At 37.9% G+C, this 18,697-nt stretch overlaps 1 protein-coding gene across 2 annotated transcripts; it reads right to left on the bottom strand.

Moving 5' to 3' along the window:
- Positions 1 to 218: 218 nt before the first annotated feature.
- On the bottom strand, positions 219 to 3,821 carry LOC308419046 (leucine-rich repeat-containing protein 58-like). 2 transcript variants are annotated; one of them, XM_080914593.1, is made up of 2 exons: positions 3,293 to 3,821; positions 219 to 2,459 (listed from the first exon to the last, which is right to left on the bottom strand). In XM_080914593.1, the coding sequence occupies exons 1-2, from the start codon at positions 3,812 to 3,814 to the stop codon at positions 2,445 to 2,447; spliced, it is 537 nt and encodes a 178-aa protein (XP_080770719.1). In that variant the 5' UTR covers positions 3,815 to 3,821; the 3' UTR covers positions 219 to 2,444. The 2 variants fall into 2 exon arrangements, with proteins under 2 accessions (XP_080770719.1, XP_080770720.1); XM_080914594.1 differs by having other exon boundaries at positions 219 to 2,349.
- Positions 3,822 to 18,697: the final 14,876 nt, after the last annotated feature.

Raw genomic sequence — 18,697 nt, 5'->3', positions numbered from 1 at the left:
GTAATCATCAGTTAAAACATATGAAAAAGAAAAAAAATAGAAATCAATCACAGCTTTTGTAAAAGATAAAGGCTAATGATGAGATTTTTTTAATGTAAAGGCAAATTGTAGATATCCCTACATGCTACCTGTGCCAGGCTGGGACTGTAGCTTGCTTTACCTACACCAGCCCCATCCCCCACCCCCATACCTACCTATCCCCAGCACCCCCACCCCGGCCAAAAAAAAAATGCTGCACACTGACCTGGCATACTGCTACTAGACTTTAACTATGCACATAAAGGGCTACAATGAACACTTTGTTGAAAAAAACACCATTGGTATGGCACAGGCTAAAAGCTATCCCTGGCTTTATAAGTATTTACAAGTATGAAGAACAATGTTTCTTTTCTGGATGCTAGAAAGTGTACATACAGTTAAATGCTCTATCTAAACAGCTATTTACAAGAAATTCCTAAAAGGCTACTCAATCTATTTCTTAAGATGACTATCAATCAAGAAAGTACAAGTATTTAATCCAGGAGTATTTAGTCCCATGAATTTGAGCATTTTCTGTGAAAATGTTCAGTGTTGCCTAACTAAATGATCTATCTAATTACAAAGCAGTTACAAATCAACTTTGCTTTTTCCCAACCTTGCAATCTGCAGTTAACAGATGCTTACTTGGCAAAATTAACAAAGACTTTATATTGTCTATTATACAAGTATATTAACAGTAAAAAACACTTCTATATACACAGGAAAACATTTCTACATTTAAAAAAAGAAATAATAATAATAATAATAATAATAATCTTACTACACTATTTTGAGGAAAAGGTGAGGGGACTCACTATAGCAGCGGTTCACAACTGCAGTCATGAAACTCTCGTGTTTCATGACGTAACACAAACACACATACAAACCCTGAGTTACCCTAGAACCTACTACTATATTCTACTAAAATAAAAATGCTAAATACAATTCTAACACGCTAATACTTTTGAGCATATATTTGACTCCTAATAAAGCACTCTTCAGGATATCACCTGATGCCTTAATGCAATCTGGAAATACTTTGGCACTTATCAACTAGGTTTCCTATTATTACAGGTTGGTTAATGATCATCAGGGAGAGTTACATATTTTCTAATTTCAACTTATATGTTTAGTATTTTTTAGTTGCATTACCAATAGTTAATAAAATGGATTTCTAATGACAATAATTTACAGTACTATTTTCCCACACCTTAGGGACACAATATATTTACTGTTTTCTAATGCTTCATTGTCCAATGGTCATGCTAGCTCTGTGGACCAGTCTACTGAGGATGAACACACTGTCTCTGCTTCCCTCTCACATTGTATAGTTTGAGATTTTCTTTTAACTGGACAGGGCATCTTGGTTAATAAACTAGGGGAACAAAGGAGACACATTTGATGGCTAAAACCCACCCCCTTCCATATTGAGACAAGTTTTCATGTATGTGGCTAAAGTTTTCTATGGAGCCTGGGTAAACTTTGAAGTCCTGATCTTCTGCCACTACCTCTCAAGAGTTGGTCTAGAGGTGTACACAACTATGTCCAGCTTTTCCTCATTTAGTCCAACAGTGTAGAACAGGTATTCTCAGACTACTTGTCATCTAGATGTTTTGGTCAAAAAAACTATTATTCTGTTCTTTGTTAAACAGACAGATCAAGACTTCAGCTTCTCATTAAGTGTAAAGGCCATTTGCTTAAAAGAGATCATTGCATTTAACAAAAATGAAATTAAGATGGCCATGGAAGCAGATAGTGGTGTACACCTCTAATATCAGCAACTAGAGAGGGGGAGGCTGTCTGGAATTGCTTCCTGGAAGATCTCCCATCTTCCAGGAGGAACTCTGAGTTCCAGGCCAGCCCATTGTACATGGTTTCAGGACGTTAGAACTTCAGGTATTATCTATAAAATTTTCACCTAGTTGGTTAAAGTCAATTTTCCAATTGTTTTGCACCATGTCAGGCTGTAGGATGCTTTAAAATAGTATTTACAATAAGTTTCCATAATCTTGCTAGGATTATGGCAGTATAATACATCACTGCTAGATAATATAAAGTTAGTAACAATGATACAAAATGATCTGGTTAAAAATTTCCATTTAAAAGTTATAGTCCTTAGTGTGCATTTAGTTGGTCAGAAAGGCTTTCAACAGTCGAGGGGTAACACATGCAGACGGCTCATTTTATCCACATATAGTGTTCAGCATTAACCAGGACAACCCTGGTAACAGAACTTTGATGACCTTTTTATTCAACTCAGCTGTTCCAGGTGACATGGCTTCCAGCTGATCCAAAGGCTGTTCTTCAGAGTGAACCATTCTGTTAGTGTTTCTGCAAAGAGTTACATAAAAATTGTAACCAGTCAGCTGAATTTTGAACTGCCATTCACAGTAAGTTACCCAAAGACTCTGAAGATGAAACTGGACTCATTTCCGATGAATCTGTGGACAGAAAGCAACACCTTTCTTTCACATCAAGACAACTCTTACAAGGACATTCAAGATGAAAACCCTCAGTTCTCTAACTTTAAGACCCATTTTATATTCAAGTCACTTCTGCCCAGTGTGTTAATATTTTCCAATACCCACTACTGCTCAACCAAGAACTTTCTGAATTCTGTGTGAAGCAACACTGGCTTCTTCTGAGTCAGACTCACTGTGTGACATGGAGCTGTATGAGGCACAGCTGCAGGGGGCGGAGCATCCTGAAGAACACAGATGGGGGAGGAGACGGGGGCGGGGCGAGGGTGACAAGGAGGGCGGGGGAGATGGGGAGGGAGCAGGGGCGGGGAAAGGGGGAAGGAGGAGCTGAGAAGGGGGGGCGGTGAGGGGGGATGGGTGCTACTTCCTACAGAATTCCACAAACTTAGTTTGTCCGACCCAACAGTTAAAAATAGACTCCATCGCACTTTGAATTTGGACAGTTGCTGGCTGAACCCAAGTATCTAAAAAGATCCCCAGGGATCATACGGAGTGTAAGAAATAATTACTCCTTACAGCTAATTTCAAGAGTTGGAGGGCCATGTTAAATCTCTAACAAAAGGAGCAACCAATGGGTTTCCTTTTAAAAGTTAACTCTACTGGGTGAATAAGATCAAAGTTCTCTCGAGGGAGGGAGGACAGCAAGTTATTGTACAGACTGAGGAATCTAAGTGGACTCAACCATGAAAGTCTAGGAGGCACACATTGGATCTTGTTGTCCCACACCAATTAATTCAGAGAAGGCAGATTTGCTAATTTTGGTGGGATTTCTTTACCAAACTCCCACACATTACCTTGATCTCCGCTGGGATGCTGTGCAGATGGTTACGGACCATGCTGAGGGTCTGAAGCGCGAGAAGCTCCAGCAGCGAGGTGAGCGGCCCCAGCAGCGAGGCGAGCGGCCCCAGCAGCGAGGCGGGCGGCTCCATCAGCGAGGCGGGCAGATCTTGAAAGCAGTTGCCGCTGAGGTTGAGCCCATGTAGGCAAGGACAGACTGGAGCCTGGGCCAGGCCCTTGAGCAGCGAGCCTTGGCCGCCGAGCCCTTTGTTCTTGGGCAGCGGCATGCGCAGGCCGCGCCACGTCAGCAGCTCCAGTCCCAGCGCCATGATGGTGTGGCCTTTCACGCCCAGGAGCTGGAGGTGCGGGAATCCGCCGCCCAGTGCCCGATGCAGCGACATCGGACAGTGGAACGGCAGCAGCAGGCACAGCAGCTCCTCCCACGCGCCATGCTGTTCCTCCTCGAGCGCATCCAGCTTTGATTCAGGCTCCTCAGACTCATCAGCCTCCTCAGCCTCCTCGAGCGCGTCCTCCTCCATCCTGCTCGATCGGAGACTGAGAGAAGACGACGACGCGGCGTGCCCACGACGCAGCGTGCCCCGGAACCAGAAGCGAGTGCCACGTAGGCCGTGGCGCGGCCACGCCTGCCCCGCGCGGGCGCCATGCGCACGCGCCAGAAATGTTCTCTTATAACACATTCTTATTATTGCAACCCCACCCCCTACTCAGTTCTTTCTCACCTAGGCTTCCATCTGGATCCATCCCTAATCTCTCTCTCCTTAAAAAACAACCGTTCATCGAGTTTAATAATAAAATAGACTAAGATAAAACAAAACCAAAAATGTCAGAATAGAACGAGAGAGAGAGAGAGAGACAGAGACAGAGACAGAGACAGAGACAGACAGAGACAGACAAAGAGAGAGAGAGTAGACAAATTCCCCTTTTCATCTTAGCTTCTTAGAACCTGTACAGTGTATAATCGTGGTAGCATTTGTTTTAAGCTGTGGTTATGAAAAATAACAGAAGAAAAGATGTACAGAAATTAGAAAATACTTCAAGGTAAATGAATTGATGGCACAGAATATTAAAGCTGGTGGAACGCAACTAACTCGGTGATTAAATGAAGTTTCGTTGCTATAAAGTTGCACTCTCAATTGAGTTAAGGGCCAGCAGCCATTAAAATCACTTTAAATCTTGGGAACTCTTGTAATTAAAAACATGTCTTCTAGTTTAGGCATATGTAGTAGACTTCAGATAGGATAAAGGGGGAGATAGTTGTTATTACGAACAAACAAACAAAAACCCTCTGTTTTCCTAGTAAATCTATAATTTTAAATAGGAAGTGAATCCAAGTTATAAGCACCTATACACAGAGTGGAATGTACTTTACAAACACACACACACACACACACACACACACACAAACACATACACACACATATTGATGAATCCAAATTACATATGTACATATTTATACACACAAAATACATTCTAAACAATTCTTGAAACATATATAATATGTTTTACCAAATTAAGATGACCTTATAAAGATTATATATATATACATATATATATATAGTCATAAGCCTTAAGTGATAATAATTTTAAAGTCAAATGTTGTTACATATTTTATAAATTTACTAGTTATTGAATATAAAGTGTGAGATAGTATCTACAAAACAGTATTAACAGATTTTTTGAGAATAGAATACACAGAAATAAGAGGGATAGAAGTTTATTAAAGTAGTAGAATGTTAGAAATAAGAGACTTTGGGATCATTTGCTTGCTTGGTGGCAGAAGTTGCTACAATCTGTAAGAATATGAAAATCAACTTCACCAAATTTGGCCATTAGTTTTATTTGCAGTAAAGCTGTAATAATAAAATCAGAATCTCCGGCAGTAGAGAGAGAAGGTTGCAAAAGAACACTCTATGCTATGGTGTTCTGACAAGTTCCAAGAAGGAGGTGAAAGCTGAAACTGCACAAATACCGGTGGCAGTGACAGAGAGCTAGGAGAGGACAGGGAAAATGGGGTCCAGTTAGTGTCTTCTGTGAACCTCAGAAAGTTCATCTGTTGTCAGATAATAACAGGACAGTAGGCTCTAGGAACAAAGATTATTGGGTATAGACAAGGAGAGGAGACTATAAGGCACAAGGACGAATGCTTAAGAAATCCCCCTGATGTTTTAGAAGTTCTGAGTGTGTAGAAACCTGGAAGGGTGTAGCAGACAGCAGCTATAAGTTGGGGGACAAGATTCAAAAAGTATAAGCCTAGTGGGTACAAGGAGACCAATAGCAAATGGCTTTCAGAAGAAGGATGTAAAGGAAAGAATCTTGTGTTACTGAAGATAGAACTGAAGTTTCCAGGGGAGCCAAGGCGAGAGTTAAGGGAGAGAATAGTAGAACAGGGGAAATACCCAGTTTAGGATAGATGGCCCACGGTATAAAAGGTTCAGGGGAAGGGGTGTGCCCTTGTGAGGGAAAATAGAGGGAAGAAGTAGCTGAAAAATTCGACTCTAGAATTTGGATTAAAATTTTATCAGTGGTAAATTCGAGCTGATATATATACACACATTTGGGTAACCTTGGGGATCCACTCTTGCTCCCTCAATGCCTGAACATGTCACTCCTTTCTCCTGCCCCTTCCCCTTTCCTCTTCCACCGAATCCCTCCATCCCTCTGTCCTCTGGTTTCTTCTTTCTCCATAGTAGGATTGAACAATTCTTATTTGGGCCCCAAAAGTCCTCTTCCAGAGAGAGTAATGAAAAAAAATCTTTCAATGTTCAGTGATATACAGAGACTAGAGAAATGCCAAACATTTATGTAGCAGTGTCCAGTGCTTGAGCACTCTTGTGAACTCTCGGCAATTAACTGAAAAACAGATATCCTAGAAGGAACCCTGGAGAGCTTCCATGTACACATTTAACTGCAGAAAGACTCAGGAAAGCATCACTTGAGTATTCATATTCCACTACGTTTTCTGTGCTACTGCGATTTAAGTAAAATTGGTTATCAGAAAGCCTGAAGTATCCAGTCCAAACAACTACTAAAGTGGGTGTTTTTATCAATGGAGATAAAAGAGGAAACATTCTATCTATGTAAAGATTTTCTTGTGCTGCCTTTTAGTCAAAGCACACAAAACAGAGCAAGTAGCCAATCACTAATGTTTTGTAAGTTGACATGATATATATATCTCCATATATTGTATTCATAACAAGGACCTAGTAGTATTGGGTTATCTTCCTTTCTTTCTTTTTCTTTTTTTTTTTCTTTTGAATAGTTTACATGAATGAGTAGCTATTGCTTCTACTTCGACTTAGGACTTTATTTTTAGTTATTTCCTTTAATTTTTGAAATTATTGAAATTTTCCTCTTCACATCTGTACCTCATTCTTTCAGCCACTTCTTATATCCATGCTTTCCTCTAATAGTTTTACATATGACATACACATGTGTTTATGTGTATATGTATTTGTAAAGATCCGCAACCTGATTAGCCAGTACATAAGTTTAGTTCTGAACATTCTGTGTTAGAGAAGCAATTTGTATGTTCTTTATAGAAAATTTTATCCCTCATGTTCTCAGCATTCTTTAGTTTCTCAAAATGTTATATAAGATGGAATATCTCAGGGGATGTATAAGTCTATTTAAGTATATCTAATTTAGATATCCGTTTTCAGCCCACCTTTAGAAATCTTGTAGGTGAAAAGGAGTTGGTATATTTAAGGGAATGCTACATTAAAGATCCTTATTCCATGGCCTTCAGTATTTTTCCTTTCTTCACTAGTGACTCAGAGGTTTTGGGATTTTTTTTCCTTTAATTGTTTTCTGTTTGTATTAATTTGATATTTTATTTTCTTACATTCCAAATTCTATCCCCTTTCCCAGTTTTCCCTCTAGAACTCCCCTGCCTCTCCACCTGCCTCTATGAGATTTTACCTCATCCACCCATTCCTGCCCATGTTCTTCCCTAGTATTCTTCTACACTGGGGTATTGAGCCTTCACAGAACCAAACACCTCTTCTATCCTTGATTTACATACATATTTGTGAATTAGGTCCACACTGTATTTCGATTGGCTGTGTTTACTGTTTTGTTTTTTTTTGTTTGTTTTGTTTTGGTTTTTTTTTTAGATAGTTCGGCTGTTTGACAGATCTTTTCAGACTAGTTGGTTAAATTTCATTTAAAATCTATATACGTTTATAAACACAATGATATATTTATTGTAAGTGGTTTTAGGCAAATTGTTAATACTATAGTCACTTCTAGGATTTTCAGAAATTGATGCTATATTTTTAACTTATTTCTTTATTCTACATTCACCTATTTTCGTTGTCTCAAATTAATCTTCCTAATTCTCATACCCTTTGTGTCAAATCAAATGCAACCTACTGTTTCTAAAATATAGTTTTATGTGGGGCAGACAGCCGGTACTGGGACTACAAACCAACAACCTTGTTTCATTAAAGCCCTAAAAGTGATTATGAAACAGAAGGTGTTTTCAGAAGTCGCGGATTGGGGAACACACTCTGCCTTAAGGCTACCACAATGGCACATCCTAACAAAGATCTAGCCACACCCGAAGTCCTGCATTCACAGAAGGAAGTGACTTAGACTTTAGCCAGATCAGTCACTCCCTAAGTCCCTCCCCTGCACACACAGGAAGTGACATAGACTCTAGTCAGATCAGTCACTCCCTAAGTCCCTCCGGTGCACACATACACGGAAGCTCTAGACAAACAGCTCTGGCCAATCTCAAAGGCAAGCCAATGGGAGGCGGTTGGTTGGATCCTGAACTGTTTAAAGAGACAGAACAAAGAAGAGAAGGGCGCAAAAATTAAAGCACACATGGTGAAATCATCTTCTCCTTTTCCATTTGGGCACCTTTTGTCCCCAGTAAACGTTCTATTCAGGAGCCCTATCTTGGCTCTGCATTGACTCTGAGAGCGAGGCCAGGGTTAAAAGCCAGGCTGGCCAGGTTATACTCTCAGCACCATGCTGAGCATTGACCTTTTAGAGTTCACAAGCCTAAATCAGTGCCCCCTCCCCCTCCCCAAATTTGTTCCCAGGCTTCCCAGCATGAGGTGCCAGCACACTTGGCCTGAAAGAATCAGAGGCTGCATTCCCTCAGACAGTCTGTTTTGGACCAAACCAAGTCCCAGAGTTTTACACCTAGGAAATGGTCCCTTTTTATTTATTGTTTCTTCAATTAACCCTAGGATATATTCTCTTATATTAAGAATTGTAATAAAAAGTATCACATGAGACAAAACCATTTGTCATCTGTGTTATAATTTCAGGAATAGACAGAGAAAAATACAGAGATATGTTGGGGATCAACCTCTGCTTGGGGGTTTTTCTTTCTTGTTGGTTTTTCTTGAGGCAGCAGAGGGGGAAGAGTGTCAGCGGAAGATAAAAACTCGGTTTTATGAGATATTTAGGGTTTTTGTATAATAAAAATTTTATTTATCTAAGTATAGGCTACTATGCTACTATAGCTGACCTGACTTCTGTGTTCTTCTGATACCAGAAACTGTGGTCTGTGGTACTTATCACATTATCTTAAACAGCAAAGTATTAAGTAAATACCTTTTGCATTATCTTAGCAGGAACTGTTGGCCTCTGACTTTTAGCCTGTGCTTGGAAGTGCCAGGAAGGAAAAGGGGACACTTAGAAAACTCATTATCTTCTTGCTTTGATGTACTCAGTGGGGAAAGGAAAAATGCTTTTAAAAGAAAATAGTTTCTCTATTTCTCTTTCATCTCTTGTATCCAGATGTCTTTTGTTAGTTGAGCTAATGGCAAGTTTAGAGCAATAAACTTCGATTGAACCAAGAGAAGATAATAGTGCATGGAGTAGAAAAAAAACTTCTATAAAGGCAAATATGCATAAACTTAATTAAGTTCATACACAGAATCACAAAAATGCATTTGTAGATTTTTCCTCAAAGCATCTGGGCTCAACTTGTATGCATTCTTGCAATTACATTTGTGTACACACACACACACACACACACACACACACACACACACACACACACACACACACATATATATATATATATATATATATATATATATATATATATATATTTACATATGCATACATATGGAGCAAAAGACCATGCACAAGTGCAGAAAGAACTCACTCATTCTTTATGAAAACTGAGCTCCAATCTTTATTGTATAAGACAGAAAAAGCCTCTACATTTTTAATAATAAATGAGTTAAACCCAAGTTTGGAAGAAAACAGCTTTATTCCTTTTAATAAGACTAAATCTGCCTCATTCTTAAGATAAAAAACCTGCTCTGTCCTATGGTAAGAAGAAGCCTGCCTGCTTTTACTGCTCGTTGCAGTTTCTTCATTTTTCATCTTCCCCTCTGCATTCTGTCCATTGCTTTCTTAGTATTTTATGTTACCTATAGTCTCTAAGTTATCCCACTCTGCATTCATATTCTCTAACCCCCCTCCTCCTGCTCTGCTGTCACAATGATCTTACTCTCAATGTTCTTCTTCCCACAGCTATGACTATACTTCTAAGTTATTGTGTTTAGTCCTGTCTAAAAAAGTATTTTGTCTAAAAATTTCTCCTCAGCTCAGTTCCTCTCTCAGCTCAGCTCTTGCTAAGTTTTTTTTTCTTTTCTTTGTGCTCAGAATTAAAAAAAAAAACTTTCAGAATACATTATCACATGTTAAAAAGTTCATCACACATTGACAAGAAAATAAAATCATAAATTGAAATAGGAGATTACAACAGCGAAGTTTTACATATATATCCATTAGGAATAATTATCTGACTAAACATCCATCACCTGTCTCAGCTTCAGATAACTAAATTATTTGTAAAATTTTGTATAGATAAACCCAGTCAATGTTTTATCATCTGTCCTGGAACCAATAATAAATAATTAGTTCCCTTTTATGGCCTTTGGTTAATTGTTTTACAACCTCATGGAATGTGCTGAGTAGAAGAAAGTTTGGTTACTATCTATGAACAACTAACTGATGGCACGTAGCAGACTGGCAGAGTTCTCATTGAGGTTTTGACTATCAGAAATGACCTAATGACAGTCACACTATAATAGAGTGTAAAGATATTAGGAATTCTTACAGAATTGTAGTTAAGACTTAAGTAGTCATCTATTTATCTATATCACATCACTACAAGACAGTGCATATTCATAGATCTGTATAGATCTGCTCTAAAGGCTTGTGCTCTTACCTTATGATTGTTATATATATTTAATGATAACAGGAAAGCATTTTAATTACAGGTATCTTTTCTAAAATGAATACATATACCCTTGATTTAAAAAAAAATGACAAACTGATCACAGATTACATATCTGAGGCTGTCAAACTCTGGACGATCACGTGATTACCTGATAGTTATTAGGTTGTCCCATTTAGGTTCCTGATGGAGAGAGAGAGAGAGAGAGAGAGAGAGAGAGAGAGAGAGAGAGAGAGAGAGAGACTAAACCCATCATTAAACAGGATATTTATTCTGTGCTACTATATTTAAATTGATAAATCAATGTCTGAAGAAATGTGGGACTAAAACATTAGGGCGATTTATTAAGCAATAGAGGACCTAAGTGTGTGGCACCACTGGGGAGGATGAGGTGGAATAGTCTAAGGAAGATCACAGACAGAAATGAGATATAGTAGTGTGTTTGGACCACTAAATATCTAGAAGCTTCCAAAAATCAGATTAGAAAATGATGGCTACCCAATATAGACAGGATATCTATGACATCATACGTGAACTAGGAAATTTGGCAAGGGAACAGCAGAGATCCGGGGACACAGAGCATGTTATTGATATTGCTCTGTGAGTAATCACAGCACAGAGAGGGCTAGGCAGAGCTCACTGAAAACTTGCCACTGTGGCCCACAGTAAGGCCAGACCTCTGGCAGAGGGAGACTGGGTCTGCCCAGAAAGCCAAGGCTCACAGACTAAACACACACACCCACAGTAGGTACAGGCCCTTGTCAGTGGGAACCGAGGTCTGCCCACGAAAGGCAGTGCTTGAAGTTCAACTCTACAGGCCCTCTTACACCTGGAACCGAGGGGAGCCTGGCACATAGGCCCAGGGAGAGCACACCAGAAGTTCTCTTAGAGCAGAAAGTACTGTGATATCTGAAATGGGGTCCATTTTGGCCTAGAAAAAAATCCACGTCCTTTCAAGTAGTATTCAGGAATTGTGGGCACAGGGTTGAGCTACCGGAACTGCCTCACAAGAGCTCCCACAACTGAGCCCACAAAGACAGAGCTGAGTCACTGCTACCAGAACTCACTGCTTGACCACTAAAAATCCAAACAATCAGAAGCAATTTTCTTCCTGAGCCCACTAGCCCTCAGATCCAAAGGAGAGACCGGTGCCAGTCACTAACAACAAGGCCACATATAACTCAGAAAAAGCAAGAAAATAACTAAGCAATAAAACCAAAAAGAAGAGAGACAAACATAAATAATTTTAACTCTAAAAGCAAAAAGAACAAGAAACAGCAACCACTATTCCTTAACATGTTAACATAAATGGACTCAATTCCCCAATAAAGAGATATAGACTGTCAAACTCGATACATAAACAGAATCCATCATTTTTATCCATAGAGGAAACTCATCTCAGAGACAAAGACAGACACTATCTCAGAGTAAAAGGCTGGGAATAAACTTTCCAAGAAAATGGCCCCAAGAAAGAAGCTGGAGTAGTCATTCTAATATCACATAAATTAAATTTTTAAACAAAAGTTATTAAAAATGAGGAAGGACACATTTTACTCATTACAGGGGAAATTTATCAGGAGAAACTCTCAATATTTAACAAATATGCTCCAAATAAAAAAGCACCCATATTCATAAATGAAACACTACTAAAGTTCAAAACAGATATTGTACCACACACAATAATAGTGGGAGACTTCAACACCCCACTCTCATCAATGGACAGATCATGGAAGCAGAAACTAAACAGGGATGCAGTGAAATTTGCAGAGGTTATGAAACAATTGGAATTAATACACATATACAGAACATTTCACCATAAAACAAACGAATACAACTTCTTCTCAGCACCTCATGGCTCCTGCTCCAAAACTGACCATATAGTCGGTCACAAAACAAGCCTCAATAGATATAAGAAGATAGAAATACTCCCATTCATCCTTCCATATCACCATGTATTAAGGCTGGTCTTTAATAACAACAATGAAAACAAAAGCCCATATACAAATTGAATCTAAACAATGCTCTACTCAATAATAGCATGGTGAAAGAAGAAATAACAAAATTAAGGATTTTCCAGAATTTAATGAAAATGAAAGCACATCATCCCCAGACCTATGTACTAAGGGGAAAACTCATAGATCTGAGTACCTCCAAAAAAAATTGAAGACAGCGTAAACTAGCAACTTGATAGCACAGTGGAAAGCTCTAGAACAAAAGGAAGCAGATACAGCCAAGAGGAGAAGATGGCAAGAAATACTCAAACTCAAAGCAGAAATTAACCAAATAGAAACAAATAGAACATTCAAAGAACCAACACAATGAAGACCTGGTTCTTTGTGAAAATTAACAGGATTGATAAATCCCTAGCCAGTCTAATTAGAGGGCAAAGAGATTATCCAAATTAATAAAATCAGAGGAGAAAGGCGAGACATAACAATTGAAAGTGAAGAAAAATCATCAGCTCTTACTACAAAAGCCTGTACTCAATAAAACTGAAAAATCTGGAGGGAATGGATGAAATCATAGATAGATACCAGACACAAAAGTTAAACCATGACCAGGTAAACCATCTAAATAATCCTATAACACCTAAAGAAATACAAGCAGTCATCAAAAGCCTCCCAACAACAACAACAACAACAAAAACAAAAGCCCGGGACCAGATGGGTCAGATGGGTTCAGTCCAGAATTCTATTAAGACACTGACAACTTAATAGCAATAATTTCCAAACTATTCTACAAAATAAAGTCAGATGGAACACTTCCCAAATTATTCTTTTAAGCCACAATAACTCACATTTCTAAACCACCCAAAGACCTTACAAAGAAAGAGAACTTCAGACCAATCTCCCTTATGAACATTGATGCAAAAATACTCAAACCTAATCCAAGAACACATCAAAACAAACATTTATCATGATCAAGTAGGATTTATTCCTGGGATGCAGGGAAGGTTTAATATATGGCAATCCATCAATGTAATCCACCATAGAAACAAACTTAACTGAGAAATAATGAATGGCTGAAAATATCTAAGGAAATGCTGAACAATCAAAGTCATCAGGGAAATGCAAATCAAAACAACCCTGGAATTCCACCTCACACCAGTCAGAATGGCTAAGAACAAAAAACTCAGATAACAGCAGATGCTGGCAAGGATGCGGAGAAAGAGGAACACTCCTCCATTGTTTGTGGGATTGTAAACTGGTACAACCACTCTGAAAATCAGTCTGGCGTTTCCTCGGAAAATTGGACATAGACCTAACTGAAGACCCAGTTATTTATTCATCTATTTTTTTGCAGCAATAACTAAGGGTTTGTTGTCTAAAAATGGTAGAAGGTAACAGAAAAAAAGAAGAAAAAATCATGTATGATGTCAGAACTCTTTATACACTTTCCAATTGAAAAAAAAATGGAGAGGGCCCATATTAAAACAATAGAAAGAAAAACAGCTCAGTACTCCAAAATGGATCAGATCACAATAAAAATGTGAGATAACCCACTCACAAAAGGACAGACATAATATGCAGTCACTGATAATTGAATATTAACCCCAGAAAGCTTAGAACACCTCAGATACAACTCACAGACTATATGAAGTTTAAGAAAGAAAAAAAAAATGAAAAACCATTATGCTTAATCTTTACACACCAAGAAAACTTTGACTAATTCCAGGTTACATCTTGTTTTACATGTACGTTATGCTCATTGTAACTAGTAAGATCTTAATGCACACTATTGAACCTTTAAAAAAGTATTGACAAAATGTATTTGTATACCTTTATGCAAAAATGCTTAAGATCTGTACACTTATCTTTGTTTTTAAAAATTAAGTTGTTCAATTAAAAAAGTGTGTGATTTAGGAAAAATAAATATTACTCTAGTCACAAATGTATATATTACTATTAACTGTGCTCATATTCAACAGACCCATATAGTCAACCACCATTAAAAACTGAAATTAGAACTATTACCAAAAAAACTTTCTCCAAGAATAGAAAGAATGGTTAACAGACTAGCTTTTTTGCCTATGGGAAATATGGAGAGAAATAACCATTGTAAGCTTTGGAAACTGAGAAACTAATCAAGATAATCACATTACTCACATTTAGATGTATAATGCATAAATAAAAACAGAGATTTTTCATGTCATCTATTAGAGGCACTGTTTATTAACAGAGTAGTTTCTCCAGGATATCATAAGAAAGAGAGCAATAGCAACATAACACAAATGGGTGAGAGAAGAAAATTTAAGTAAAGAAAATGTGTGACTAGGTTATTACAGTTGATAATGTAGTCTTCCATGGACAGGTAAAATTAAGTGGGTTGAGCCAGGATGTCTGTGCCAACATAGAGATATAATGGTTGGCTTTTCTGACACACTTCATAGATCAGAAAGTGTCTACAGTTGTAAATCTCTTGTCAGATCAAACTGAGTACAGCAGCATTTTAAGGAACAGGTATGTAGAGGTGTCTGTGGCAATATTTTTTTTAAGTATAAATTTCTCTAGGGAAGAAAAAATTAATGGACTGTAAAACTCTCTACTGGGCTCTTTTGGGAGGCTTTTAAAAGTGAAACATGGGGCTGAATAAATGGCTCAATAGTTAAAAACACCAACTGTTCTTCCAGAAGTCCTGCTTTCTATTCTAGGCTCTCACATGGTGGCTTAAGCCACCTTTTATGGGATCTGATGTTTTCTTCTTGTGTGTCTGAAATAAGCTACAGTGTGCACATATACAAAATAAATAAATAAATACATCTTTAAAAAACAGACTGAAATTTGATTTATAAAATGCAGCAATGATAGATGAGAAGAAATATAGTTACTATGTTGTCAATTTTCAACACACATTGCTCATTACTGCTTATTACCTACCTCTCCTAATTCATTAATTATATCACCATGAAATCAAGGGTTCAGGCTTAGAAGAAGTAGCACCTATATAGAAAATGGTATTGAAGTGTTGGAGAAAAAGTATCAAGTTCAAGGATCATCCAGACACCCAGAAACATTGCATGAATTGTAAACATTCACAAGGATATACTTTGCCCTATGGAAACAATATCTGTTTTCTTCCAGGGAAATCAAACTATATAGAAAAGTCTAGAGGTGTGGTAAATGTTTAAAATGCAACAGTCAAGTGAAAAGCAAGAAAGCAGAAGAAGGCCAATCCATCAGTATAATTGTAAATAGTATAAGGAGAGCTCCTGTAAAGAGCATAGGGGTGGAAGTACAAGAGCTTGGCAAGAATAACTGAAGCCATTGCACATTTCACCAAGTTAGTGCCTTATAGGCATGTTATCCCATTCTACATTGATATGCTGAGGGTTACTTGGTTAGGTAACAGTACATTTGTTTTTGAATTCATGTTAGCATTTAGAACATGGAAGCACTCTGGCACTGACTCATACAAGATGAAAATAGACTTTCAAAATGCTTCACGAAGTTTATCATATCTATCCTCCTGCTGCTGTTGTTTATACAATTGTGACTCACAAATTTTGTGCATTGTTCTGAGCATCTGCTCCATAGAAATTGAATACAGTATATAAAAATGGATTTCTTACCTTTGAAGAAGCTGAAGTGTATATATAGACCAGGCTAGATGTAATCTCATGGAAGGTTGCCCACTGTGCTAAAGTGGTTTGATGAACAGAACAGCAGCAGGAGCCACTTTTATCAACTCGGTCAATGGTGGGAAAAAGGAGAGCTCCACTTAAGAAATCAAGGGGATGAAATTGAAAGGAATTTGAAAAAATGACATAATTTTTTTTTAATCTTACAGAGTGAATATCTCATATACATTTAATTGTATCAAACATTAATCTGTCTAAAATATATGATGCTAGTTGATCAAGTCTAACCACACTCAAGAACAGCTTGGTTATATTTAATGTTAGTATCTCATTGATTCTAAACATTTTGACAGTTGTTAAGAACATATGGCAGATGATTATGAGATTTTTTTCTTTAAGTTTGTTTATATGGTGGATTACATTGATGGATTTTTGTATATTGAACCATCCTTGCATCCCAGGGATGAAGCCTACTTGATCATGATGGATAATAGTTTTGATGTGTTATTGGGTTTGGATTGCAAGAATTTTACTATTTTTTATAAATGCTCATGAGGGAAATTTGTATAGAGACTGTTTGAAGAAATGTCGGATTCCTAGAAAGCCTGTATTCAGTACTATATGAGTTTACAGCTCATAAAACTTGGCACTAGTACACTACTGGGATACACTGAGTCCTTACTTTTGATTATGGCTAAGGACTAAGATTTGTGAAACTATTTTGCATTCAGGAGCACCACGAACCAGATAACATTGGTATGTTGAATGTTTCCCAGCCAAAATTAACTTTTGTGATGATTGAATAAGAGTTACTGAAATAAGATAGTTGGGTGTCAGTATTTTCTAAGAAGGCTGAACTCCTTCTGAAATGGGAGGCTTAGCATTTTACTATGCTTCTCTATCTATTGCAAAGCCCACGGTCATCATCAATTAATGCACACCTTCATATTATTTTCATCAAAATAAGCAACAAATCAAAACAAATACAAAAAATAAAACAAAACAAAACAGAAAGCCAAACATGCAGGTAAATGATATTATATTTATCCAAGCTGGTTATATTTAGGTGTATGTGAAACAAAGATTAGTAAATAAAGAGCTAAGGATTTTAAAGAGGTTTAAAAGAGTATGTAGGACAATATGGAGAGAGAAATAGGAATAACAAAATTTCTAATTATATTCTTGATATGCATCTCAAGCTGAGGTTGAACTTTCTATGTAATACAGAGTGTCCACCAATTTATGAACAGCCTCTGTAATATTTCTGAATAATAGAATGACAGGTATATACTAGCACAGCTGCCTTAACAATAATAATAATATATAAATATGAACAGAAATGTATGAATACAAGATTTGAGATATACTTCATTGATTAGAGATCATACCTACAGTGTATGGAATACTGGGTTTCATCCTCAGCAGTACATATAAACAATGTTGTGGCATACACACTTCTCATCTTAGAACTTGAGAGGTAACAAAGGCAGGTTCAGATTTCTAGGTCATCATCACCTGCTGTATGAAGTAGCAACCAGCCTAACACACAAGTGATCTTACTTCAAAACAATTAATATATTAACTAAAGATGGGCAAAGAAATTATAATTATACAAAATATATCCAAAATTCACGAATTGTTACTTTTGTGGGTCAGTTACTCTACGACATAGAGACTGTCTATGACTCTCCTTTATGTCATGTAATTTTCAGTGACATTCATTTGAATAAAATTACATTTTTCTTTTTTATTTTTCTTACACATGGAGTTTTCTGGATACTCAAATTTGTACTTCTACTGTATTGTCTGTTTATAATGCATGCTGGACTTGTTCATCCCATTTATGTTGTAGCTTCATAAGACACATACATCATGACAATAAAATTTTGGAGAAAGCAATAACACAGATAGCCAGAGTTTGTCACCTAGAAAAACCTGAAGTTGCAAACGTGGTTGCATATGATTAGACTTCTGGCAACCAGATTCCTGAATGTACACTTAATTATTACAAGCAGACCAGGAACAGAGGAGATCCAGGGACATAGGCCTGATGAGATGGTCCTCCAAGTAGCCCGGAAAGAGAAAGGTCTGTGCCGAGCACATGGAAAGTGCACGGCCCCTTGTTGGTTCAGGGAAGCAGGAACCATGCTTTGGGGTGTGTGTTTACAGCTGACAGCCAGTGCATGCAAAATAGACAGTCAGGCCAACTGCCACAAGGAACAACAGAGATCCAGGGACACAGGCCTGGTGCTCCTAGTAGCCAAGAAACAGAGAGGTCTGTGCCAAGCATTTGGAAAATATGCCCGCTCCCAGGTGGTTCAGAGAAGCAGGTATCATGCTTTGGGGTGTCTGTTTCAACCTGCCTACCCGTGTATGCAGAACAGGCGCTCAGGCCATCTACCAGCAGGAACAGCAGAGATTCAGGGACACAGTCATGATCAGACTGTGCTCCGAGTAGCTGGTGAGCAGAAAGGTATGCGCTAAGTGCTCTAAAGGTGCACTCTCTCCAGATGTTTGGTTCAGGGGAGCAGGAATACTGCCTTAGGGTGTCTGTTTCCACATAACAGCCCGTGTGTGCAGAAAAGGCACTCAGGCCATCTACCACCAGGAGCA

Source organism: Micromys minutus (genome assembly GCF_963924665.1).
Source record: "Micromys minutus genome assembly, chromosome: 3".
Lineage (NCBI taxonomy): Eukaryota > Metazoa > Chordata > Mammalia > Rodentia > Muridae > Micromys > Micromys minutus.
The sequence above is the reverse complement of the archived record's forward strand: the minus strand, read 5'-3'. Positions and strand labels throughout refer to the sequence as shown.

Excerpts from the sequence above, each read along its gene's own strand:
- LOC308419046 (XM_080914593.1), bottom strand. The coding sequence starts at position 3,814 with ATGGAGGAGGACGCGCTCGAGGAGGCTGAGGAGGCTGATGAGTCTGAG.